Genomic DNA, 26,899 nt, shown 5'->3' on the forward strand with positions numbered 1-26,899 from the left:
CCCTAACCACAATGCTTTGCCAACACTGACCCCGACTGCTCCGATTTTTTTGTCTTTTTTCAGAGCTTTTGCCAAAATAATTATTTCCTAGTGTTATTTTAAAATTACTCACCTTATTCTTGTAAGCTTTTATCTCAACAATTTTCTGTCACACCCATGTCCAATCAACTATTTCCTCAGCCAGGTAATATTCTCCCATGCTTCTGTTTATATATCACATGCTTAGTGTTTCTTTGATCACCCTCCATCTTATGAGTAATTTTCTGTGAGTTTTCCGTAGTTGGAGTTTTGGATGATACCATTCTACACACCAAACCAAATCTCATACATTTCATATAGGATGTGCTGTTTTTTTTAAAGCTTTAGCCTGCACACAGTTGCTGCATATGTGCATGCCACTTTACAACCCACCTCCACTCCACTCTTTCTTTCATGCTGTGTCCGGCTTAATCTGTGTCATATGTGTTGTCAGTGACACCCACCCCTCCAGCTTTCCTTGTGTCCGTGGGGCAGGGAGGCCCCAGAGCAGAGCCATGCCACCGAACATAAATGGCTGCAGATGGAAATAGCAGTCTTTGGACTAAAGTGGTCCTTACTGTTTGTTCCCTACTACTGACTCAACTCTTGATTCAAATTCTTACAACGCTAAAGAAAACCACCACTTAAAAGACAGAGAGAAAAAGCAGAGGACAACAGTTATTGGGAAATATGTCGCATAGGTTGGATAGTCTTAAGCGCCTGGGTTGAAGGCTAATGGACTTCTTTTTAGGTTCTTGAAGACGTTTCACCTCTCATCTAAAAGGCTTCTTCAGTTCTGCATAGTACACAAAGGTTGGAGACAGCACATGCATGTACTAGTAGGGAAACAAAGTAGTCATTTGATTCTATGTTTTTTCAAATACTGCCTAAATTTTTCTGCAGTATTTTTCTGCAGTCTTTCTGACCTCAGTACTGGACACGTGACCAACTGTGCATTGGTGTTTCGTCACTAGTTGCTGGCATGTTTTCAAATTTAAGCAAAAACTAAAAGACCTAAAATGTTTCCTATATTTCAGTCTTTTGTGGATGCGCTCTACAGATAAATGGCACGAACCTAAAACATTTATATGTTTGTGCTAGCTTCAAACGTGAGAAGAAGGGTGTAAAAAAGAAAAGTTGTTGCTATGGGATGATACAATGTGAGCTATTCTGTCCCTCCCTTTGAGCAAAGTCTTGAAGTCTGCACATGTGATCTCTCCACGTTGTAACCTACTCGGGTTGCAGTTGAATGCATGCTTTGGCAGCTTGCATCTTAGCACTTCGCCTTGAAGCTATAAGAAGTTCAAGCAGGAGTCGTAATGATGTCATGACAGATGCTATAATCGAATGTCCTCCACCTTACACAACATTTGCTATACATTGCTTACAAAATACAACACAAAAACACCCCAAATAAGCCGCATCTGTTCTTGCTGGGGCCATTTAAGTTTCATTGCCTCTACATTTGTGTTATCATAGTGGTAGGTGCTCTCTCTCTTATTAGTATTGTGTCTATCATGATACCCTTCTACCTCATTTTCTATTCTATATTAGGATGACTGATGTCTTGAAATAAGAATTGAAACCACAGAGATGATTATCTTCAACACCGTAGCTAGAACATTAACAGATTTTCTTTCCATTATCAGCCAGGAGCAAGATTAAATCATGTCATCTTCTAGTTCCATATCTGTCTTTGTGCTATGGGCAGCATCCTAGCTGTTCACACATCGAGCTTTGGCTGCTAGAGGAATTTTTCACATTTCTGGCCCATTACGCTCGGCTGGGCCTTGATGAAGCCAAAATTACCTGCTTTAATTGCTGTGTTTTATAGACTGTACATGAGGCTACCCGCGCTAAATACAGCCTGCTTAAATTAATGGGAGCGTTCAGCGTTAGTGCATTTTTAATGAGGAACGGAGGCTGCCAGGATAGTTTTCTATATGATGAGGCACCCACTTTCCCCTTCGTTTGTGACACTGGCACGATGTGTTGTGGCGCCCCAGCACACACCAGCTGGTATCCAGTGTGACGCCAGGAGGAAGCCGGTGCGCCTGGTAAGGTGCGCCCCACCCAGCAGTGACAAGGAAACAAACTAGGCTCTCTCTTTGAGGCCGTTTTTTTTTCTGCAAGCCAAGCGGCGTGACATAAAACTTTCTGTCTGCGATGTAAATACCCACATTCACAGGCAACCTTTCACACAAATATACATGCATGCACATAGACGGCTTGGTATTTTTCCATGTTCGTAAACGAGCGTGCACCTGTTGTCACTGCAAACGCACACGCACACACATGCACGCACACGCATACATACAAAGCTTATCAAAGAAAAACAAGAGTTTACGGCGTTATATGTTATAGGATACAGGGTGTAACCCTGATTTACATTTGTATGTGGAGTGCAATGGAGTACGCAGAGTAGAAACGGCAGTCAGCAGAGAAGATAACCCCAAAACATTAACTCTAAATTTATGCCAGGATCCTATTCCCTCTCACTGAATTAATGCTTTAATCTCTTCCTCTTTGTTGCATGTGTACTTGGGCGCAGTGTGTGTTTGTGTGCTGGGAGGTTGGGGGTGGAGGATTATATTTCTCAGCAGCCACTGTTTTTAGTAGTTCTGTTGGAATGAAAGAATTTACCACAGAAGTCCGGCGCCTGAGAAATTGCACCTTTTTGCCATTTCAGTCTTTCCTCTATTCAAAGTCACACCAATAGTCCCCATCAGTTCTGCTGTCTTTGCATTTCCCCTTCCACAAAGAAATAGCTAGTGTTCTTTTAATGGGAGATTACCTTCAAATGCAAGCTTAAAAGATTATGCGCTTTCATATATGTCTTTGAGGTCCATTATTCGATGTCATTTCTTGAACATTCGGTGCTCTCCCTCACTTTTCCCCATCTCTCCTTTTTTGTATTTGTTCCGTGTATCTTTAATTCACTGCTTTATCTATTCAGATAATAGTCACCTGCTCCTAATGTGAAGCAAGACTTTCTTTTTTTCCCCCTTTTTTTTCCTCCCACTGGAAAATCTATGTCACATCTGTGACTTAACGTACTGCATCTTTGATCCCTTGGCTCACTCTGCATGCAGTACCACCAACATGTCCACTGACAGACCTTATCCATAATTTATTCCATTCTAAAATGAAAAATCAGACGTATGCCGGGGAATATTCATTTTTCCCATCACCGTCCTGCCACCTGAGTCATCGCTTTATGAATTATTTTGACGATTGGTAATGATGTCCTGTGTTGGTAGGCCATTACAGGAGAGGAACTTAATTCGCCCATTGTTAATTAATTGCTTCATTCTTGGTGGGAGTAATAAAAATGCTATTAAGTAAAATACCTCTATCATTAACCTAACTTTGTTAATATGGGTATCAGTGGGGCTCAATAAACAAAAGCTGTAGAGCCTACTGCTGCATAGGGGTAATTAAAAATTCACTGTCATTAATTATATTGGATGGAAGATTTTCCAATGAGTTTGATTCTAGTTAGCTATTCACAAAGATCTCCATCAGACTCTCAGCAGAAACACAGACTTTTTATCGGTCCTGGGCTTCCTGCTGTTTATCTGCACTGCGTGAGTCTATGCAGGTTTGTGCAAAAGTCTTCAGCATCCCTCATTGTTTTTATTTTACTTCCAAGAAGCCAGACTTTGTTCTGATTTTTAAAGTGGTCTTTTGAAGTTTTTCTTTGAACATTGGCTGCTTTTTTACTCATTTTCAGTCCATTGCTTTCACCCGACCGTTTTCAGAGGAATGTTTTTTTGTTAAGCCACCTAACACTGACCTATGAGTCATTCAAGCATAATAAAGACACCTAACCCAAGAGGTGAAACAGTGTTGTGTCTACACATAACAGACAACTTAGCAAAGAACCGATTTCAAACTGCATCTTTGAGTGCCTTGTTACTAGCGGTCTGTCACAGAAACACATCATTTGTTCCAATTTTTTTGTTCGATCTATGAAAACTGCCAAAGATAACATGAGAAAGAAAACATGGCATGTCGCAGAATAGTGTTTAGTAAGCACTTCGAGGAAAGTGGACAAATGGAAGACAGAAGAAGAGTCCTGCTTATAGAACTGTAGTGGATGGACAGCATCTAAAAGTCTTATCCTAAAGAAACAGGAGGCAGAGGGTGCCAAATTACACAAGAATTGTAACAGAAAATCAGTAGACTTTTCAGTCCAGTTAAACTCTCTCCTGACCTCCTCCAGTCTTGATTTTTTTTTCCTTCAAATTGGAAGAGAAAAAGGTACAACAGTGAGTGTCTACAGCCATCTGTAAAACAAGTTGGAGGCTATTCATAGTTTGAGGCTCAATTTCTGTCAGATTTCTGTCAGATTTGGATCCAACATGCAATATTGTGTGCAAAGCATCTGATTAGAAACTGCCTCATTTTTCAGCATGACAAACAGGCTGCCAGTGCAGTAAAAGCACACCTGGATAGAAAACAAACGGAGAAGAAACATCATGGATTGGCCTCCCCAGAGTTCAGACCTAAAAATGATTGAAGCAGTGTGAGATCATCTTGACAGAGAACAGAACTAAAGGCAGCCAACATTGCCAACATTTATCAAGAAGTCTGGAGAACTACCTCGAAATTCTAACTAAAGAAATTACAAGAAATCTTGCCTAGGGGAGTTCATATAATCTTCATATAATTTTAAGAAGCCAGTAAAAATACCACTGTTTACAAGATTATATTTTATCAGACGAGGTCCCTCATTTGGACAGGGACTGTGTACTACAACAAAAGATGTAATTTGCCAGTAGTCCTTGGACTATAATGGTCTACAAAGTGCACGTGGCAAAAATCTCGCAACCTGCCTATAAAGTCCGTAAAAACTCATGTAAAGATATCTGTTTATAGGGATTAATAATTAGATAGTGTGATAGAGCTTACATGTGCTGCTATACACGTTGGTGCTTATTGTGCCATAATGCCCCATAAGACACGGCTTGTTTGAAGGTTTTACCAGATGAAAGACTGGAATTATGCAAACTGCAATAAAATGTGTTTGGTCAAGAGACCATAAAGTAATTCTCAGGTTAAATATCTGCCATGTCGACCTGTATAAACAGACATGTTTGCACTGTAGATAAAACCTTGTGATAGCTGTAACATCTTTAGTGGAAGTTTTTGGAAACTGGGTAATTTTCCTAAGAAGCACAACACAGAGAAGGTAGCCCATAGAAGAATGCCATGAAAGAGGTAGCAGGAGTTTTAGTTGTAGTGCGTCACTGGTTCACAGTTAATAGGATCTCAGTGGAAAACGTTGACTCAACATCAGTAAATTCCACGGGTAACATTAATCAGCAGCTGTGCTTCTGGGAAGTAAAAGCACAGTTTTAGTAAAGGCGTAGTAAGGAAATAAGTCTTATTGCACTCAAAGCAAATCATTTTTTCTCAGTTCTCTGCAAACGTACCAGAAAGAAACGAGTGAATTGCCGGAGGAACTCCTGCATTGCATCAGTAAAATGAGATGTGGGCATCGTTGTCAGTGAAGATATTAGCTTAAGAGATTTTTTTCCCCCTTCCATTTGTTTGTTCTCGAGACAGCTCTGACAGCATGACTTCACTTGCACCAGGAACAGGCCTCGAGATTAACATCGAGATTAACATTGCCATCTTAATGCATCTCCAAGCTCATCGTTTTGTTTCTTCTCACTATCCCCCCGTCCCTTTTTTCCCCTCCCTGCTTTCTTTTTCCTCCTCCTTTTTCATCCCTGTCTCCATCTTGTCACATTTCTGAAAAACTGGCAACAAAGGCGTGAAATTGATGTGATGAAAAACAACTGGGATATCTCTATGAGCCATTTGCTTTGCCGTTATGGCCACCCTCTCTCCCCTCAGCGTGGCTCTAGGCTTTCTGTTGCGATTGAGGGCATACTGCAAATTAGCCAGCAGCTATCTGAGGTTACCAGCCAAATGCATGGCTGACCTCGCTCCCTGCCAAGCATAGCCCTCCTACCAGCTTTATGCCCAAACTTTGTTTCACTGATGCTGGGCTTTCATTGCCCACTTGTATTTATTTATTTATTTATTCTTTTGCCGTGTTCAAAATTGCGTTACAGACACATATGAGCCGCAGTATTTATTTACTTTGGCACACCTTTAATAATCCTGGAACAATTGAATTTAAAGAGAGGATGCGGTGAAAGTTTAGAATACCTAATGTTACTTATGTTAATATAATTCAAAATTGCATTTGCACTGACAAATGGCTGCAGATACTCCAAGTAAGAATAGGATAATAATAAACAGGGATTAATCTTTGCTGTGTTTCATGGAGCTTAGATTGAGTATTATGCTAAAGCCTGCTGGTTATCTTCTTTCTTTCTTTCTTTCTTTATATATATATATATATATATATATATATATATATATATATATATATATATGTATATGGCTTCTCTTACAACCAGTAAAACATAAGGTATATGAGAATTAAAAAAAAAAAACTCCCCTCGGTTATGTTCATCCCGACGCCTCCCTCGTGAGCCATGAAATCGGGCTCCGACTTTATCCCAGAGCCTCACGTTTACAAGGAGAGATAAGGGCAGTTCAGACCTATTGTTGCAGCCGGCATGACCCTAAACATAAAAGGCCATCTCGGCCATCTACCATTGTGTGCAGCTACAGTATATATTGAGCTGCATAAACCCATCCTTTTGTGTGAAGTGAAAAGAGAAGGGGCCTCTTAATTAAGCTGGCGAGAACGTAAGTGACTTCCTACGTGCATAAATGAATTCTCAAGGAAGTAACTGTGTCATCCTGGATGTGGATAAATGAATAAGTTGCTGAATGCAAGCGGCAGTAAGTGGGTTAGCATGTAAATAAATGAATAAGTTAGCAAATTAGAGTTTAAGTGTGTTAGCATGTAAATAAATGAATAAGCAAGTGAATTACAATGCGAGGGAGCTCGCAGGCTTGAATAAAGATGTTAAGGAAGCGAGTGTCAGCACTGCAAAGGAAGTTATCTCTCTCTTCAGAAAAGCCTTTGAGGACACAGTTGTTCCAAGCACGGCTTGTTGCAGGGCGGTGAGACGGCTACATCTGGCCCGCGCGCGTCATATTTTCTCATGTACAGATGACATGCCAATTACTCCTTAATTACACGCGTCATCTGGACCAAAGTGCCCAATGCCAGTGCTGATTAATCCTGTTTATTGTGGCACTGATGACAGTCCCGGTGGACACAGACGACCACAAAAGCACACAACGAGGGATTATGAAAGGCATCGGGAAAGGAGGCTGCAGGGACAGGGAAGCCAGGGCAAGGGTTGGCTGACTGAGCGGCTGCCTGACACTTCCCCAACGCTGTAAATTTCAACCACTGATAATCAGATATACTGAAAATAAGTGATGAAAATCGCTTTTATTTTCCAGACAGTGGAAACGGCTCGGGGCATAACGACGTCTGAGTGGAAAAAACGAGGAACGCTTTGGTTGCCAAAAACACTGAGGTTGCTTACTCACGAGGAAAAAGCCAGCATTATTGCTCAGCCCGGGCCCTGCAATGTGCTTACACACGCTTTCGTGCTGATGGACGGCTGCCAAGTCATTTGAATATCATGTCCAGTTAAAATCACGATTTTACACACATCAAAACCAATTACTTTCTGTCGTCTTCAAATCCGCATCTCATTATCTCTTAGTTGTTGTTGCTAACGAGAGAGAGCGGGAGAGTGGGGGGGGAGTATTTTTGCAACTCAGTTTTACTTCCAAAAATGTGACAGTCGCGAGGGGGCAACGAGGCCATGCTGGTGGTAGCGGGGGCCTGCGTGCGTATATCTGTGTGTGAAAATCTAGACCTTCCCATAAACGAACATGTAGGACATGTGAGGCAGATACCCGTCGTAAGCAGAAAGATATCAGACCGTGACTGGAATATGCGTGGGATGGGAGTGTAGTAACCACTAGATTTAACCCTGAGATACTGGGTGTGGACAGACTGGCACTGGGAAATCAAGCAGGGGATCGTGAGGTGGCTTATCTTTCAGATGAGAGATGGAACAGCTTCGGAGAGCGCAGGGAGACGGTCGTCGGCCTCCCATCGCTCTGACCCTTTGTCAGGCCGATACTTCCTGTCCCCCCCAATCACGCCTTCCTGTACTTAGGCTTCCATCTTCCTTCCCTTCCTTCCATATCTGCCTCTAATTCATGCCCGTCTTTGTCCAACGCTTTCTATCACTCACAGCAGCTCCCTCTTGCTTTTGTTACTCCCTGTCACACTCTCTTTCAGCGTTAGCTCCATCTCCATCCATCTGCTCCTTTTGTCTCTTTGCTCTTTTTCACTAGGATGCCTTGGCAAAAAATGGGTATTGACTGTGTCTTCTCTTTCCTCTCATCCCTGCTCTTTTTTTATCATTATTATTATTATTTTATTTCATTTTGTTTTTTAACGTCACTGTGTACTCCAGCACTACAAGCTCCTTTTAGGAGGTGATGTGAAGACTAGTAGAAATGCACCCTGTAAGGGGAAAAAAAGGTGATGATACAATCAGTTTTATTGTGCTGTAAGGATTTTTTTCAGGCTTGTGGTTATACACCCGGTATGCAGCAGGCTGCATGAAAGAATTGCAATTCGCATGCATTTTTCCCTCTCTCTCCCCCCCCCCCCCCCCCCCCTCTCATATTCCCCCCTTTTCCTTCTCTTTTCATTGCTCAAAATAATTAGACTGCAGTCTGGACTCAGGGGTGTAACGTTTCTGCTCACGTTTCTGTGATACAAGAGTGAGTTGAAGCACAAAAAAACCCCGGTTGTGCTGTTCCAGAAATTTCTACCTGTGCGCCACTAAACACGCCCCCCTCCCGCCTTTCCCCCTGATGCTGTTTTAATGTGGAGTTCCACAAGGTGCAGCGCACTTTAGCTGACCTAATTCTTCCTTGGCACTCTTCCAGTGTTAAGAGTTCATAAGGACTGCGCTGTCAAGGCACTGAGCCCTGCCTCTCTATTATTTTAGAAATCAAGCAACATCTGTTGTGCTGTGCCCCCACCCCCCCGACTCGTGAGTCACTGGAGATCATTTTGCAGTTTGCAGAAGAAAAAAAATGCACCTACATTTGCCCGCAGCCCAGTGATGAGACCCCGTTAACGTATTTTCACTTTGTTAAACACGATCCAACGAGCAGAAAACTGGCACTCCTGTTCTTCTGTTGCCTGTATGATTACTGTGCCGCACAGATCCGTTTTTACAGGCCACGGCTTTTTGGCTCACCAGCTTAAACTTTGCATTAAACTTCAAAAACTGCCTTAGCGGATAAACAGCATGACAAGCACTATTTTCACATGCCCTTTCAGTAGGAGAAAAAATAATAAAATTTATATGTATATATATATATATATATATATATATATATTTGACTGCGAAACAAGTGCATCTCATTTCCTCTAGTTACATCTTTGGGCATGTGGCATCTGTTTGGATTTTACAGCAATTTCAAAGTTTCGGGGTATGAAGCATTTTAAGCACAGGGAGTGTGCGAGTCTTGTTTATGTGTGCGCGCGCTCGCAACCCAAACCCTCATGGTCCATAAATTTTAATATTCCTTGTGAGTACTATACCCAAGCAAAACACAAAGTGCCTCACAAGTCCCTACACAGAGCGCTAGTTCTCCACCAAGATGCATTTCACACCAGGCCCGTGCTTGCAGTTACCCTCTCTCTCTCTCCCTCTCTCTCTCTCTCTCTGCTGCCACTTTCTACATGCATCTTGCATGACTCACAAGCCCAACAACAGCACCACAACACGCGGCTTCGGAGGGAGTCTACAACTCACTTTGCCATGTGACCGTGATATTATTTGAGCATAGTGGTGGGAGGGGGGCTGGTGATGGTGGTGGTGGAGGAACGGCCGCTACTGCTTATTCTCCACCTCCCCAAAAAAAACAGAGCTGGAGTAAGGAAAAGGGGGAGGGTGGTCCTGCGCTGCGCCCCAGGCTCCTTTTTTGTGTTTACCAGTCCCTGCGTGGGACTGATGCTATTTTCAATTCCAAGTCTCAGCCATGTCTAACTGGCCCTAGCCTCTTGATGCCATTTGCCTTAATAATATGGGCTGGATGCTCCGTGGGGAAAGTAGCCGCCATCCTGAGAGTGGCTAAATGACACAGTGGAGTTCATTGATGGAAAGGATTACATGCTTGCACGCAGGGCGGCGAGGCAACGGGTCCTCTGAAGGGCACTACAAAGAGAGGCGAATCTTCACAGGGGGAGAACGCACTAGCTTACTGTATGTCAAAGGGGGCGAGCGTCGGCATAATTTGTAGCGTCACACTGTTTATCTCACTTATAATGCATGAGTTGGCAGCCTATGGAGCCTGAGCAGATGTGTGGACATGCACTGCAGTGCTGAGAGGTAAAAGATGAAAACTGTTTTTAAAAAGTTGCCATACATTTAAAAGTCTAACCCATTTGTATTTTGTCTTTTTTTTTCTGATTTAGCAAAGCCTACTTTGAACACAACCCAGTGTATTAATTCGACACCATATCAGAAGCCCATGCATGCACTGTGTATCCATTACATTTCCTGTAGCCAGTTCTGTATGGCATTACATCCTATGTTATTGTAGAGCATTTGACTGTTGCGAAATGTGACCACTTCCTCCTCTGTCCCCTAATAAGGAGAAAACAATATGACTCATCCAGTGGAAAAACGACCCCCGTGCACCGAAGATCCGAAAGCACATCCACCGACAGCGCGCCATGCCAAGCATAAGCTGTCTTATTATAGGCCTGAGTGGCACATGAATAGATGCAGCACTCTGCTTTACCTCTGCCCTCAATTAATTCATATGAATCCAGCCACCATGTATTAAAATGGCCAGATGCTAGGATGGATTCAGTTGGGAGCAATGACATGCAACAAAGTGATATGAATCACGCCCCCCCCCCACCAGACACACACCCACACACCCATGGTGTGCAGAAGCACACTCTCAAAGGGCCAGTGACACAATTTAGAGATAAAGCAAAACAAGACACGGCCACTTAAAGTTTAAGTCACAGCTGACGCGGATTTAAACAGGATGCGTTCGAAGTCGACTCGTGATCTTAATTTCACCCGCAGAACCCGTCCATGTAAATTCTGCTCTTAAATAGAAATGTTAATATCAGATTCAATCTAAGACCAGAAATGCAAATAGGCGGCTCTGTTCCACGAGTCAGGCCATGTTGAATATTCAAACAAAGATAATTATCTGTGGATTAGACCCATTTTGGCTTTGATGACTTCTCTTGTCAACTGACTTTTCATTGAATTCCTCTAATCCTTTGTTTAAAAAAAACCATGTAGTTTGCCTCCTTGTGAAAGCACGTATGTCTCATTTAACAGATCACATTGCTTGATTTTTTTAGAGACTGGATCAGCGGTCGCTTTTCTTTCTTTCTTTATGGTCCATCTTGAAGCAGGTTAACGCTCAGCAGTTTGCAATATTCAAGCCGTTAGCAGCGGTTTTTTAGACATGCTATGCATCAAATAGGTGCTGGCAACTTTTCACACTCCATCTTGTAGATTTGGGCCTTTTGCGAGGTGATATCTATAAGAGCAGCTAAACGCAAGGGTGGTGAGAAAGCGAAGACCCCCGGGCCATTCGCGGGAGCAGAATGATTGAACACGTCGTGATGTTGGTCCCGTAGCTCGCAGTGCTTTGGCCCGACTTTCTCCTCTGACGTGGGCTACTAAACATCACCTATTTCTCATTCTGCACAAGCCTGCGTCAGTCTCCCCTCGTACTTAGCCATTCATTATCAGCTCTCTGCAACTGAAACAAAAGCTGTGGCATTTCAAAGATTACCTGTACTTCAGTAGGGCTGTAGAGCCCCGTTTTCCCCCCCACCTCTTTTGAAACGACTCCTATATCTACAAACATCTCCACCACTGCATACATAAACAGCCAGCCTACAGCAAGAAAGTGTTCGCAGAAAAAACAACAACAACAGAAAATGAATTAAAGGCCATTCAAGAAAGAAAATCATAGTACATCTATATTTAGCTTCTGTAGTCTTAATTGGCATGAAGAGTACAATCAGATAAGCCATTTGACTGTGACTCACATGCTGCTTCAGGAGAGGGAGAAATATCATTTACCGGCTTTGGTCTCTTACCAAGGTTTGTTTTTCTTTTTTCTTTTTAGTAAACCATGAACCTTAAAGTGTCTATCCGACCAGTATCTCCTGTCATTGCACTAACAGACATTTGTTAGACACACAAACAGTGTCGACCCACTTCATCTACACGTTTTTTTTTCTTTGATCACAGAAGGACTTAAGTCCAGGTTGTTGAGCGTTTTATCCGTGCCGCACTCACAAAGCCGCCTACCTTTACTCTCCATGTCACTCCCATGTTGCCCCTATATTACTAACTGTGTAGCGCTGGTCCATCTGGGCTCTGTGAGGTCACTGCACACGCCACCTGCTCCGATCAGGTTTCGCCTTGGCTCCTGGTTGGCATCTCTGGGCACGCGTGGAGAGGCAGATGTATAGATTTAGTGGTACACATGCCCTCACATGCCTATAAGCGTACCATACACACACTCATATGGTATGCACGCACACACACACGCACGCTGAGCATACACTGGTTTTCCTTGAACATAATCGGTGCAGTTTACAATTTGCATTTCCAGCTTTGTGTGCAATTTTGTGTTTAATGAGATTTATTGTAAGTGGATCGCTAATATTGGGAGGCAGCTGCTCCTTGCATGCAGGTTGGCTTAACAGACTTACAACGCGCGCACACACACACACATGCACACACAATCGGATAGGGGATGAAATATCCCGTCGAGCGAGTTTCTTATTGCAGAAATGTATTGTCAGAATTGAAGTTATTTCCCGAGAATAATATCCAAACAAGAAAATGCTTACATCTTAACAAGCGTTATTTGTTTACAGTCTAATGCAATAGTGTGGGTTTGTAATAGCATATTTCATTAAAACGCTGAGAAAATTCCCAACTGACGCTTAACTCCTGACGGCTTCAGTGCAGAACTGAGCTGTAATGGATGATGAAAGGGAGACAATAACATTTAGCACACAGTGAATTACTCCTGCTGAATTCCTGTCAGTGCTCCAACAGAAAAACCACTGTTTGAAATGTCCACAAAGCTTTTGTTTTTATTTTACTGAGGCACTGTTGCCTATACACCTCTTGTTTACACTGTATACATGGTTAATACTGCCACCTGTCCTTTTCTTTATTGCCTCTGAATGGACAAAGAATTACTTTCCAAAAGGCAGAATTACCTTCTTTGTGCTATATATTATATGCCAAAAAAACAAAGCTGTTTTTTCTTTTTTTTTTTCTTTTTTTTTCCAGTCATGAAAGAACAAACCTATTTTAGAATCTAAAAGGAAGGATTTCAAATGATTTAACCCCCATATTTACAGAAAATAATGCAAAGTAATGCTTGTGATTGTTGAATTGAATACTCTGTTTGGATTTGATGACATCACCACTTTCACAGCTGCCTGACCCGGTTGAAGATCTCACAGCTAATTAGGTTAATTGGTCAGTAATATGATTAGGTGTACAAAGAGCATGGCAGTGAGTCTTTAAGTAAACACTGCAGTGTTGATCTGTGAATATCAGCCGCTGTGCATTTTCACACCACATGCTGCTGAACCTCTGCACAGTATTGTTGCATTTTCTTTCTTACTATTTATGTTTATTTTTATACCTTTAGCTTAATCTTTTGAACACATGTAGAACTGCAAACCATATATGACAATAAAGTCTAGTCTATTCTACGAAGTAAAGACGGGAACAGTTTATCACTCTGCACAACCAAAGAGTGCAGCAATTTCAGAACATTTTCAGTAATTCAAACATTTAAACATTCTAATATCATTATTATTATCCCCTAATTATAATTCCATTATTGGATTTAGCTGGCAAGACCGAAAGCCAATTTTTTTTATGGCTGCGTTGCTGCATGAAGTTGAGAAAAACCTCTGAGAATCACTGTCAGTGAAGAAAGAAAAGAAACACATAAACAAGGTTGAAAGGACAACACGCGCAACAGCCTCATTTAAAAATGTACTCTGAAGGCGTCAGGAAATCATCCTGCGGTATGATGGTTCAGGATTAGAGGTTCTTTCTGAAAATCATGGACACTGCATCCTCCAACCCGAAATCCTGCAGCTTTGTTATCTTGATGTAGGTGCGCATGAGCAGGCACATCTGCGAGGGCACCATTAACGCTGAACAGTCTCTGCAGGATTCGGATCAGCATGTGCTGCCGACTAGATGACATATCTTTTAGGCAGAGACTGGCTTATTTCAGTAAGACGGTGCCAAACCACATTCTGCGCATATCACAGCAGCATGTCTGCAGGGGGGAAAAAGAGAGCCGGGGGCAAGGGGAGGGGTTGTAAAACGGGAACAGATCAGGCTGAGAAAGTACTTTAAATGAACAATCGTTTCATGCAGCAGAAAATGCAATATGTTCTTTGCTTATTGTGGAGAAAAAAAAACCTATAATTACAAAGCTGAAACTTAATATGACAGATTGCACTGGTGCTTAAACTCATTAAATTGTGCTTTACAGTGCTGGTGAGACATCATTTGACTTGTGCTTTCTCCATTATATGGTCTCCAAGTTTTCCTGGAATCAGTGATACAGTTACTATTAAGTTGCTGCAGAAGAATTGTAATATCAATATGCCTTGCACATTTGCAAACAAACTGAGATCACGAGGCTGAGACACAAGTTCACATCCAGAATCTTACTGATTTCGTTCTAGTTAATCTTCCAGTAAAGCAAGTAAATTGAATTAAGGACTGCTCTTTTTAGTCTGTGCAAATCCCACGAACCACCCTTCTTAACCTATTTTCATAATGCCCCCCCCCCCCCCCGCCCGGCATATGGATAGATGGGTTTTGAGTTTGGCATTTTTTGCAGTGCACGGAAAGGATTTTACTATGTGCGCAGCCAGACCCCGCCTGCTCAGCGCGCGTCACTGGCGAGTAGTGTGTGGACGCGGAGTCACTCCCCTGACTACTTTTAATAGCTTTGTCATGTGATGGAAAGCAGTTGTAAGACAGGTGCCCTCGGTTCATTCTCGGCGAGGGGCAGCAGTTGCCTCTGTGAGAGCGAGTGGGAAGCGTGTGTGGATTTCCTTTTTTTTTTTACTTGGTTTCTTCCCCCCCCCTTTTTTCTTTTTTTTTTTTTTCTTTTTTGTTTAATTTTTCGGAGCGTCATTCAGTGGCTGGATGGCGTGGGACAGGTGTAACCAGGACTCGGTGTGGAGAGAATTAGAGGTGAGCGCATCAAATAAAATCCGGCTTCTTTCATCTCTCTAGCCCTCTGGACTTTTTTTTCTCCCCTCTGGAACGATGGACAACACTGGCACGATGATCTCCACATAAGTCTGCACTCTCTCCCTCTCTCCCTCTCTCTCTCTCTCCTCCTCTTCCTCCTCCTCTGTTGCCGGTGCTGTTCGTGGCTTAGTGCGCGTCTGGACATGGTTGAGGATGCGAGGGATATACGACACGGGAATATATGACAAGTGGAGGGAATGTGCGGAATCTCCCTTTTCAGCCCAGTTAAAGATGTAGTTGTTGTAACGCGTGCACGGGCTCGGGACCATTGCTCTCCACGTAGGATCCCTGTTTAGTCGGAGCAAGTGCTTGCAAGCTGGCGGATATCTTTCCAACCGCGGACTGTACGCGCTCCGGTGCCGAGAAGGTTTTCGTGCCGAAATGACTGAAATGTCTCAAAGTCAGGTATTTCGCTGACGCATGAAATCCAAAGACGAAAATAATTCCTTTGATGTGCTGTGTCCAGATAGCCAGGTGATTTTTTTTTTTCAAATGCAAGTGCAAAGGTTGTCCACACTGACGCACCGGGTATCTGGCATTGCGCAGGAGCATGTTAATATTAACGGTACCGGTACCACGTCTGTGTGTCAACATTCCTGCCGGAGGAATGCTGCCCTGGCTGGACGGCAACATCGCGTCCAGCTAGAGTAGATCATTCCGTGTTCTTGCGAATTTATTTACAACATTCTGCTGATTTTAAACGCTTCATCCAAGTCATTAGCTCACTATCGCTCCTGTCTTTTTTTATGCAGCTTACTTTACCTGGTTAAAGCGCATGCAGACAATAACGCACATCAAAAGGATACTTATTCGTCCCCCCCTTTTTTTACCCCTTAATCTTCCGAGTCCACCCAGCTTGTTATACAGAGGTACTTGTCTGCGTTCATTATCTCAGTGATGCCTCAGAGAGGGTTTTTCACAGTAACTACATGACTGCAATCCGGCTGCACGGCTGCGATTTTGTGGTCTGCGTGATCAGATTATGAGAAAGAAATCAGCTCTTATCTAATTAAAATGCGGCTCTGTGTGTACGTGTGTTTGTGTATCTGTATATGGACGTGTGTGTGTGTGTTTTGCAGACCGTTTTCGGGATTGTTTGTTATTCGGACACCCTCCTTTGCACTTACTTCCAGGTACGCTCCAGGAGAGCATCGTTTTTTTCCTTATCTTTTCTTTTTTTAGACTGCGATTTTAGTTTCCACTCTCAACCCTACCAATGTGCGTGTCCTCCTTCAGCCGATCGATGCTGATAAAAAATGTATGCACGTATTAAAGCCCTGCTATTTAACTGTCAATCAGCGCCGCGCTCCTTACTTTAATAATCTCTCTAGCAGGTGCTTTTATGCGCGGTGCGTGCGTAAATCACCGGAGCGCTGTGGTGCACCCTGACTGTCTGTCTGGCGGCGCTATTTCATTTGTTCGCTAAGAAATCCATAAGATAATTGAGCACAGGGACGTCCATCCTCTGAATATCCTAACGGCTTTATTGCCATTTCTTCATTCCGTGTCTTGTCTGACTGGATCATCTGGGGGTGGGGGGAAACCTAAGACGCAGTGAATCTGTCCTCCTCTTCGCAGTCGCAACATAACGGATTTGTCTCATCACGGTCTTAAGTCATCGTGTATTCGTGTTGGTGCGTTTCCGAGGACAGATGAACTGTGACACCGGTGTCTGGGCGGTTTTTCCTTCTTGGCACAGCATCCGTCTCTCAGCTTTGCCCTGAGCCGAACCCGACTCTCACCCCTCCTCAGGCTCCGGGCCAAACACATCCGGGCTTCTTATGTCGTTCTTAAGGCCGGCGTTAATACATAAACAGACGCGTTGTCAAGGAGTGTGTAGACTACAGTATGAAGCTGTTTTCACAGGCTGGGTTCAGCATTTGCATAGTCAAAAGTGTAAACATGCAAACATCCCCCGCTCTGGGGGATTTTATTTTTTTAATTTTAATTTTTCCTTTTTAATGACCACTGACTCTCTGGTTCATAGTTTGCCCCAGAAGAAGCAGACTTTTGCTTGTTCAGCTGCTGGTTCAGGGGGGAAACAAACTCACACACCCCCACATCTGATGATTTGTGTGTGGCAGAAGCTGTAACATCTTCTGCATACAGGACACACTGGATAGATTACATAAAAGTGGCTGGTGAATAACAAAATGTCAACAGGCAGCATTTAGTAGCGGGGAGGCCGTTACCAGTGGCAGTGTAAGCAGCACACTGGGAGGCTGAAGAGAAGCTGAGTGGAAACAGGTTGCGGGGCTTGCACGTTGTTGTGCAAAAACAAGCCCGTCAGAAAAGCTGTTCCGTTACTTATCGATGGAGCGACAGTGAGAGAAGTCATGAATTCCAGCTACTTAGTGTGTCACATGAAAGTGGCAGATCAGCAGAGGCATCCAGAATGATCAAATGAGGGAATTAGAACGTGAATTGTCACTAAGACGAGAAGCTCGGGCTCATAATACAAATGTATGAGTTCCCCTTGTCATGCCCAGATTACCAGTCCCTCTATTCTTTTGCAGGATGGCTCAGATAATTCATTTTCTGATTTGCACATGAAAGATCTGTCATTTCTGTCTAACCATCCATGATGTTTTTCTTTTTTTAATCTTTTCTCCAGTGTGCTGCCTTGGTTGGTGAAGACCAGCCCCTCTGCCCAGACTTACCTGAACTTGACCTCTCAGAGCTGGATGTCAGTGACTTAGACGCAGACAGTTTCCTGGGCGGCCTCAAATGGTACAGTGACCAATCAGAGATCATTTCTGCTCAGTATGGGAACGAAGCGTCCAATCTTTTTGAGGTAAGTACATAAATACCACAAATCCAACTATTAACGGCCTTCATTAATGTCTTTCTCATTGTACGTGAATTATTCATAACACGGCTAGCAAAATGCTGTGGGACATTTTGCATCCATGGTCATTTCATTATTTGCTCTCCGAGGGGTCAGCACTGAGCTGGGATAAAAACACGGCCAGGCTATCGCATTCTTGAATGCAAGCCAAACACAATGCACAACTGTTGCCAGTTTACAAATACGCTTTTTGCAGGAGGAGTCGGTGTGAGGAACGATAAGCCCGAAAGGACTTTTGTCCCCTTTTTTGGACCCTGGCCGTGACGGGAGACAGCCTTATCAAATCCTGGAGCATTTATTTCAGTTCAGAGTTGGTAATGCGGCACACATCTGAAAGAACGCGTCCGTAGTAAATTTATAGTCGGGGCCACTGTGTTGCAAAATGCTTCTCAAAGGTTGGAGTGTAAAACTTTAATCTTTGCCCCGCTTCACTTCTCTCCCCCTCTGCTTCTCTCTCTCTGCACTTCTGTACTATTCTTTCCATTGGACTCTCTTTCTTTTCTCACCCGGCGACAGACGTCAGCGGGTGATGATCTGGCCGAGGCCATAAAGCCATTGGTCTTGGGACTGAGTTCCAGTCCCCAGTTCATTATAAGCCTTTATCAGTGCCAGAGATAGACAAGAAAGACTGAGATTGGATGCTTTAGCCTCGCCTCAGGAGGAAAAACCCCATCTGAGAAGGCAGTGCATGTGTGTACCTGTAGCGCAGTCCTGTAGTCACACTCCTCGGGTCTCTGTTGTGTGTTTTGTGCGGCTGTGCGTGTCCTCGGTGGTCTTGCAGGCAACAGTTGATAACAGACTAAATTCTTTCCACCACTACTACCACCACCACCTTTATATCACCAGACATTCTCCCACCGTGGACCACCCCAACACACACGCACACACACACACACACACACACACGCACACACAAAGGGGGGTGGTGGGGTCTTAAGTACTAGCTGGTGTGACTGTGGCTCCTCTGTCGTCTGAGAGTGATATGGCTTGCAGCCACCGAGTGGCTCAGGGGATGGATAAAAATACCAATGAGAGTGTATATGCGTGCGTGTGTGTGTCGTTTTTAAAACACAATGGAACTTAGCACCCACTGAGGACCCCGATGAGGGAACTAGCTCCGAGCGAGAAGCTGTGACTGACTTCCACTGTGAGCCTGAGCTTGTATTTGCGTGCCTACAAGTGCACATGCTCCCGCACACCTACGGCACGTGTCCGACAGCGCGTGAACGCCGTACGTCGCAGTAAGCGGGTGATGTTTTCATGCGCTCATCAAGCCAGCAGCTATTGTTTTATGCCAAGAATGTGGAAGGGCTTCCAATTAAGCAGTGAAAACTGGGGTTTCAAAGGAAGTAATACATTTCCCTGACCAGGGATTTTTCCATCTTTGGAAAGTTTCTAGTCACCATATGAAGCACTCAGTTCATCATACTGCAGGACCCAGTTAATCCTACTTAATCTGACAGAGGAAAGTTTGCTGCTCGGCAAGGATCAGAAGGCTGGGGGCTGCAGCTGTACTTCCTGCACCCCACCCCCTTGATTGGCTTCAACACAGAACAGAGAAGCATCCAGTGAAAAGTTAAAGATTAGAGAAATTGTTAATAACTGGCTAGATTTCAAGCCTGTAATTGTGTGTGTGTGTATATATATATATATATATATATATATTTTTTTTTTTTTTTAAATGCATGTTCCTCTCCTTCCAAATAAATAAACCTCACTCACTGAGTCTGACTATATGTGCGTTCTGAGAAAAAGCAGCTAGCAGATTATCAAGGCTGTCTCCAAAAACGTGTAACAGCTGGGTGCAGCTGTCAAGCTGATGCCCCTCTTTTTAAAGTTTACTCCCTGGAAGTTTGAACCTGCGTTCAGTTGTTAAGTGATTCAGCTGCTGAAACGGGTTGCAGCTTTGACAGAAGGAAAAACATGCCGCTGTTTCTTTTGCACCGGAGCATTTATTGTGTGGATGCTTTAAGCATCCACACTATTGAGTTCCTCTTGGGACTTCCGTACACTTTTTGGCACTTAACTACTTCTGCAATTTTCAGCCGATTTTCACCGTTCAAATTTTAAAATATTCTGCTATTTCTGCTAATTCCTGCTATGTCTTTTGGTATTTTTCACTATTATACTTTTTAAAATATTAAGCTTAATTTGTCCCATTGAAATGAATGGGAAACTTCTGCAATTCTGCTAAAATTTGCTTGTTTCTGAAACTTAACTACTTCCTCATATTTTCACGTAGAACAACCATTCAAACTTTAAAATGTTCTCAAATTATTGGGCTATTCAGGTATGATTCAGCTTTTTCAAATCTTTTGCCGTTTTACCTTTATGCCTCTTAAAGTTTTCAGTTGCAAAATTGTGATTTTTCACAAAATACATGCGTTGTTATGGTTGCTATGCACTTGGCTTCCAGTGTGCCACTGAAGGTTTTGCAGTCTTCTCTTCATGTCCGAACAACTTCTTGCTACTTGCTCAATCTTCACTCAACTTCCACAAATTATACATCAAAACATAGGTATTTTTGCTGGGTTTCCGAAAATGTCACTATCATGGTTGTGGTATTCATAGAACTTTCGCAAATCTCCTCAGACCAACACAATGTCGGAAAACTCTCCATATAAAGTCAATGGAGAGTTTGTTCAAAATCACCGCTGCATTTCTGTAATGAGAGGCATATTCGAATCGTCATATCTCCTTAACGAAGCAAAGTTAAGACATGAGGCTTGTCCCGGTATATCTTCAGACACTCGTGACGCTCACAATTCAAGAATTTCTTTCTCACGTATTACCGTTCTGAAATGAGTTGGACTTGTTTGAGGGTAGGAAATTCGTCCGTCGCTCAGATTTCTTCAAATTTCAAACCCTGGAAATGAACCACTTTTTTCTCTCGTCATAACTTTTTGTTGGATTTCCACAGAGACCTGAAAATTTCCATGACTGTTCACCAAAGCCTGCTGTCTCTTACGGTGAAAGAATGATATCGATACTCCAAATAGATTTCGAGTTACAAAGCGTTGTTTGAGGGCAAGTCAAGGCAGTTTTTGCTTTGCTCTACTCAGTTATGGTGCATTAGAAGTCAAATATCTTTAATAATTCACATTTTAATGATAAATTGTCAACACTGGAAGATTCCCCCATCTCTTCTGAACAAAACGGTGTAAGAATGACTGCTCTAGCCCCTACGGTTAGGAAATTATGGTCATTTGTTTGAGGGGAGTCGTCATTATGAGAAATAGGCTGCAATAATCCTGTGCCTCTCAGTGCTGCGTGTGTAAACAGATGCACCTGTTTTGGCGGGAAAAAGTACACAGGCTCTCTGATTGGTGGATTCAAATTCAGCAGCTCCCAGGCTGCTTGACTGAGCTAGAAACTTACTTCTCTCTCCCTGTGCATTTTTTTGCTGATTTTTTTCATTTAACAAGTATATTTGAGGGACCCTCAGCATGTTCAGCATTTTTTCAGCTGTCCATTTTGCTTTTCCAATTTTTCTGTTTAACTTATTACTATTGTGCTAAATCATACTATTTCTGCTATTTTATAAGATTTGTGCAAAATATAGTATTTCTGCCAAATATAGTATTTCTGATTATTTATAGTTTTTCTACTAAATCATAGTACAGTATTTCTGCTTTTTATAGGATTTGTGCTAAAACATAGTATTTCTACTAAATGTAGTATTTATGCTTAATCATACTATTTCTGCTTTTCATAGAATTTGTGCCTAATATAGTATTTCTGCTAAATTACAGTATTTATGCTTTTTATACTATTTGTGCTAAAACATAGTATTTCTACTAAATGTAGTATTTATGCTTAATCATACTATTTCTGCTTTTTATAGGATTTGTGCCTAATATAGTATTTCTGCTTTTTATAGGATTTTTGCTCAAACATAGTATTTCTACTAAATGTAGTGTTTATGCTTAATCATACTATTTCTGCTTTTTATACTATTTGTGCTTAATATAGTATTTCTGCTAAATTATAGTATTTCTGCTTTTTATAGTATTTGTGCTAAAACATAGTATTTCTACTAAATGTAGTATTTATGCTTAATCATAGTATTTCTATATATTTCTGCCAGGTCCCCAGGCAGCCAATCCTCTGTGAGGACTGAGACATTCAAATTTTCAAATCAGGGCCTGCACGGCTTCCCAGCCAATCATATATGTGTCCTGAGGCATTCAAATTTGCATATTGGGGCCTTCATGGCTTCTAAGCCAGCCAATCATATCTGAGGGCTGAGGAATTCAAATCCACAAATCAGGGCCTGCATGGCTTCCCAGCCAGCCAATCATATATGTGGTCTGAGGCATTCAAATTTGCATATTGGGGAATTCGTGGCTTCTAAGTCAACAAGTCATCCATGTCATATATCTCTAAAAATTCATATTTTAATGATAAATTGTCAACACTTGAAGATTCCCCCATCTCTTCTGAACAAAACGGTGTAAGAATGACCGCTCTAGCCCCTACGGTTAGGAAATTATGGTCATTTGTTTGAGGGGAGTCGTCATTATGAGAAATAGACTGCAATCCGGTTGTTCAGTGATGACGCGACGAATCCTACTTCCGGGTCTAAAGTAGTCTGCGTTTAATATGGCATTTGTGTTGTTAACATGTTTAATGTTATGTATTTTCTTCTATTTGATCTCAAAAAGCTCCTAAAACAGTCAGCGATCACTGTTGACCTCCCTCGGCTTTTATTACCGCTAATCATTTATTTAAGCTCAGTTTTTAAAACCTTACGATGTAACTACAGCCCAGCCCATGCAGCAGTATATGAATGACTAACCTCGTATTGTGGATGGATTATCTCAGTTGTTCTCCTGGCTGAAGTTTGGTCCGTTTACAGCATCCTGCCATGCAATTACATTTGTTCCTGACCACCGAGAACACTCACGGTAACTTTTATCAAGTGGAAAAAAAGTTAGCTTGTTTATATTATGCTAACATAGCTGTGTCGCTAGCGGTCACGTAGCACATCATTATATACCAGCTAGCCAAACTTCAGTAACCCTACAAACATCACTGCTGTTTAGCTTTCTGTCTTCATTTATGTTGGAAGTGATAACAGAGCTGTACGTTTTAATTTGTTTCCAAAACCCCGCAGTCAGGACATGCTATATTGTATTTAGATAGAAGCTAGCGAGCTAACTCCCTGCTAACTTCTAACTCCGTTAAATGTCATAAATTCTGTTTTCATGGATGCCTGGATGTTAAACTCAATTGTTACACCTGGTAGAGCAGAACGCTGATCATTTTATTAAAGATGAAAGACTTTAGACAGTTTTTCAACTCTCAGTAATGCCACAGTGATCGTTTGATATATGGACCTGCAGCGGAGTTTAGACCCAGACACGGCTAGTGACGTCAGACTGAACAACCGGATAATCCTGTGTCTCTCTGTGCTGCGTGTGTAAATAGATGCACCTGTTTTGGCGGGAAAAAGTGCACAGGCTCTCTGATTGGTGGATTCAAATTCAGCAGCTCCCAGGCTGACTGAGCTAGAAACTTACTTCTCTCTCCCTGTGTGTGTGTGTGTGTGTGTGTGTGTGTGTGTGTGTGTGTGTGTGTGTGTGTGTGTGTGTGTGACAGAGAGAGAGAGAGAGAGAGAGAGAGAGAGAGAAGGCCTTTTAATGGGATGATCTCATTCTAAGATTCAAATTCAATATATTTAGACTGGTTGACTGAATTGGATCTTGTATCTGATTGTGTGGCTGTTATATATTTTTTTGCTGATTTTTTTCATTTAACAAGTATATTTGAGGGACCCTCAGCATGTTCAGCATTTCTTCAGCTGTCCATTTTGCTTTTCCAATTTTTCTGTTTAACTTATTACTATTGTGCTAAATCATACTATTTCTGCTATTTTATAAGATTTGTGCTTAATATACTATTTCTGCTTTTAATAGGATTTGTGCTTAATATAGTATTTCTGCTTTTTATAGGATTTGTGCTTAATATAGTATTTCTGCTTTTTATAGGATTTGTGCTTAATATAGTATTTCTGCTTTTTATAGGATTTGTGCTTAATATAGTATTTCTGCTAAATGTAGTATTTATGCTTAATCATACTATTTCTATATATTTCTGCCAGGCAGCCAATCCTCTGTGCGGACTCAGACACATATCACATATCAGGGCCTGCACGGCTTCCCAGCCAGCCAATCATGTCTGAGGTCTTCCGTTTCCTCTCTCGTCATATCTCAGCGACGGTTGTACAAAGAGCAATGAAAATCGCAGTCAAAGTACACCAAAGTCCGCTGATTCACCCAGTACAAGAATTATGCCTCTAGTCCACCTAGTTTTTGAGTTACACAACGTTTTGTAACTCCAAAAAACTGCGTTTTTCGCCTCTCACCGGGATCTAATTCTGACTGCTCATCACCCTGTTTTTCAAAACGGCTCCTCTCTTTCCCAGTGGCACAGTTGGTAATGACACGAGTCTGCAAGCCAAAGATCGTGGGTTCGATTCCACCTTGGTCAACATGTTTTTTTCCCTACAAATTAATACACTGTCACAGACCAGTAATTCATATTCATCATTTATTACAATTCTGCAAACTTTTATGATTTTACCAGCTTTTCTAATATGGACCTCACATTCTTAACACTCCATGGCACAAATACTCTTACCTTTAGGCTCTGTGTATGTGTGTGTGTGTATCAATATTTCTCCCATTTTAAAGTATTACTCCTCCATAATTGTATTTCTGTTAAATCAAAGTACTTTTACTACATCTTAGTACTTCTGCTCAATCATAGTATTTCTGCTAAATCATTGTTATTATGCTATATTGTAGTATTTCTGCTCAATCATACTATTTCTACTATATTATATTTTTCTTTCTAAATATAGCATTTCTGCTATATAATTGTATTTCTGCTATGTTATAATATTTGTGCTAAACCAGAGTATTTGTGCTGTATCATAGTATTTCTGCCAAATTATAATATTTGTGCTAAAACATAGTCTTAATTTAAAATTACAATATTCATAGTTCATCACAGTGTCTCTGGTAAATCACAGTATTTCTGCTATGTTGTACTATTTTTCTAAATCATAGTGTTTCTGTAATGCTTAAGTATTTTTGTCTAAATATATTCTTTCTGTTATCTTATACTATTTCTCCTAAATTCTTGTATTTTTGAGAAGTTATGTTTCTGGTAAGTTACAATATTTCTGCTAAGTTCTGCTATGCTATTATATTTCTGCCAAGTATTATGTTTCCTCTAAGATATTGCAGTTCTGCTAAGTTATTCCATTTTAGCAAAGTTCCTTTGCTTCTGCAAAGTTTTTACAATTTCTGCAACTTTTCAGCTTTTTCAGCTACTTTTTGCATACAGCTTCAGCTTTAAAGCATCCACACTGCATTTTCGCAGGAAATGCAAATTTTTCTAGTTCTGGTTGCATTTTAATGCGACGCAGTACAGTAGCAAATGAGTAAACAGGGTCTGACTTGACAGTTGGGACAGGAAGTATTGCATCATGGAAATCATTGGGCCATTTTCACGCAGGGAGTGGGTAACGTCGCCAGCTTAAAGTAGGTTCGAGTACAGCAAGAGGTTAAAGTGATGGCGGTCCTTCTTTTACAAATACAGTGGGTCACTTTTACACAGCTTTATCTGGAGAATCTAAAGAAGCCCAAGCTAGGGTGTGCAAAGAAACAAAAAAACAACAAGAACAAAAAGTGGCATTTGAACAGTCGCCATTGCTGTTGTCATCACCACTAACAGGCCTCCTATGTGCATGCCTGTCTTTTAATGTGACTCTGTGCATTTCAGGCTAGTGCCATGCTAACTCTTTCCACCATAACACCACATTTGAAGACCTTCCCTGTACCATTAATGACATGCTTTGACTCATTCGTGTATATCAATCAAGACTTGGTTTGACGACCATTAGAATAGTTTCCAGGTTTTTCAAAGGGTAGCTGCATAGCCAGAGACCACCCTCTGATGCACACGCAGTCATTTTGTTCTATAAGCAGGCCTAAAACATGACAGAAACCGCTCAGTTCAGAACAGACCTTCAATGGTTCCTCATAGTTGGCTTTCAAGGGGTAAAGAGTTAAAAGTGATATGTGGCTTTTACTGGGTTGGTTGCATAAAAAGAGTGCATCCCTTTGAAGGTCTTTATTTTCTTATTAAGGGGTCGATGGGAAGTGTTTGCACACTTTTTAAGCAGCATGTGTGTGTAAAAATACTTTGTCTGTGTCTGTTTCTGTGTGTATATGCGTTCTGTTCTGGAAGCAGTGCTTGGTATTAGATCACAAGCTGTCCCCTGGCTGGCCTTTTGCTCCTTTCCCTGCCACTGTCCCAACTGTCCCTGACACCAATGTAGAGAATGATAGACCCCCACCTCCCCTCTGTAACACACACACACACACACACACACACACACACACACATAAAAGCTATTGCTCCTGGCCCGGCTTGTTTGACACCTCTTCAAAACGGGCCGACTGTGAAAGTCCACGGTCTATTTTGGGCTGCAGTTGTTGAGGGGTAGTTACTCCAATAAGTTCCCAATGTACTGCCAAAGATAACAGCATAGAAGTGTGACCCAGTGTCTTTGGAACCACAGGTCTCTACTCAGATTTCGTGTCGACCATTTGAGTGATGGAAATGTGTCACACTGGTCTGGGCTTAATTCAAATTCCACTGTGGACGTCCTAGCGGCGGTCCCTCA

At 42.0% G+C, this 26,899-nt stretch overlaps 1 protein-coding gene across 10 annotated transcripts in view; it reads left to right on the top strand.

Moving 5' to 3' along the window:
* The window catches only part of ppargc1a (peroxisome proliferator-activated receptor gamma, coactivator 1 alpha), a 302,778-nt gene that overhangs the window by 246,886 nt on the left and 28,993 nt on the right, over positions 1–26,899 (top strand). For 6 of the 10 annotated variants that reach the window (XM_026161835.1, XM_026161836.1, XM_026161839.1 and 3 more), the window contains exon 2: positions 17,968–18,147. In XM_026161835.1, the coding sequence (XP_026017620.1) occupies positions 17,968–18,147 (180 nt within the window). The other 4 variants (XM_026161843.1, XM_026161844.1, XM_026161837.1 and 1 more) reach the window with 3 other exon arrangements.

This window comes from Astatotilapia calliptera, chromosome 3 (genome assembly GCF_900246225.1).
Source record: "Astatotilapia calliptera chromosome 3, fAstCal1.2, whole genome shotgun sequence".
Lineage (NCBI taxonomy): Eukaryota > Metazoa > Chordata > Actinopteri > Cichliformes > Cichlidae > Astatotilapia > Astatotilapia calliptera.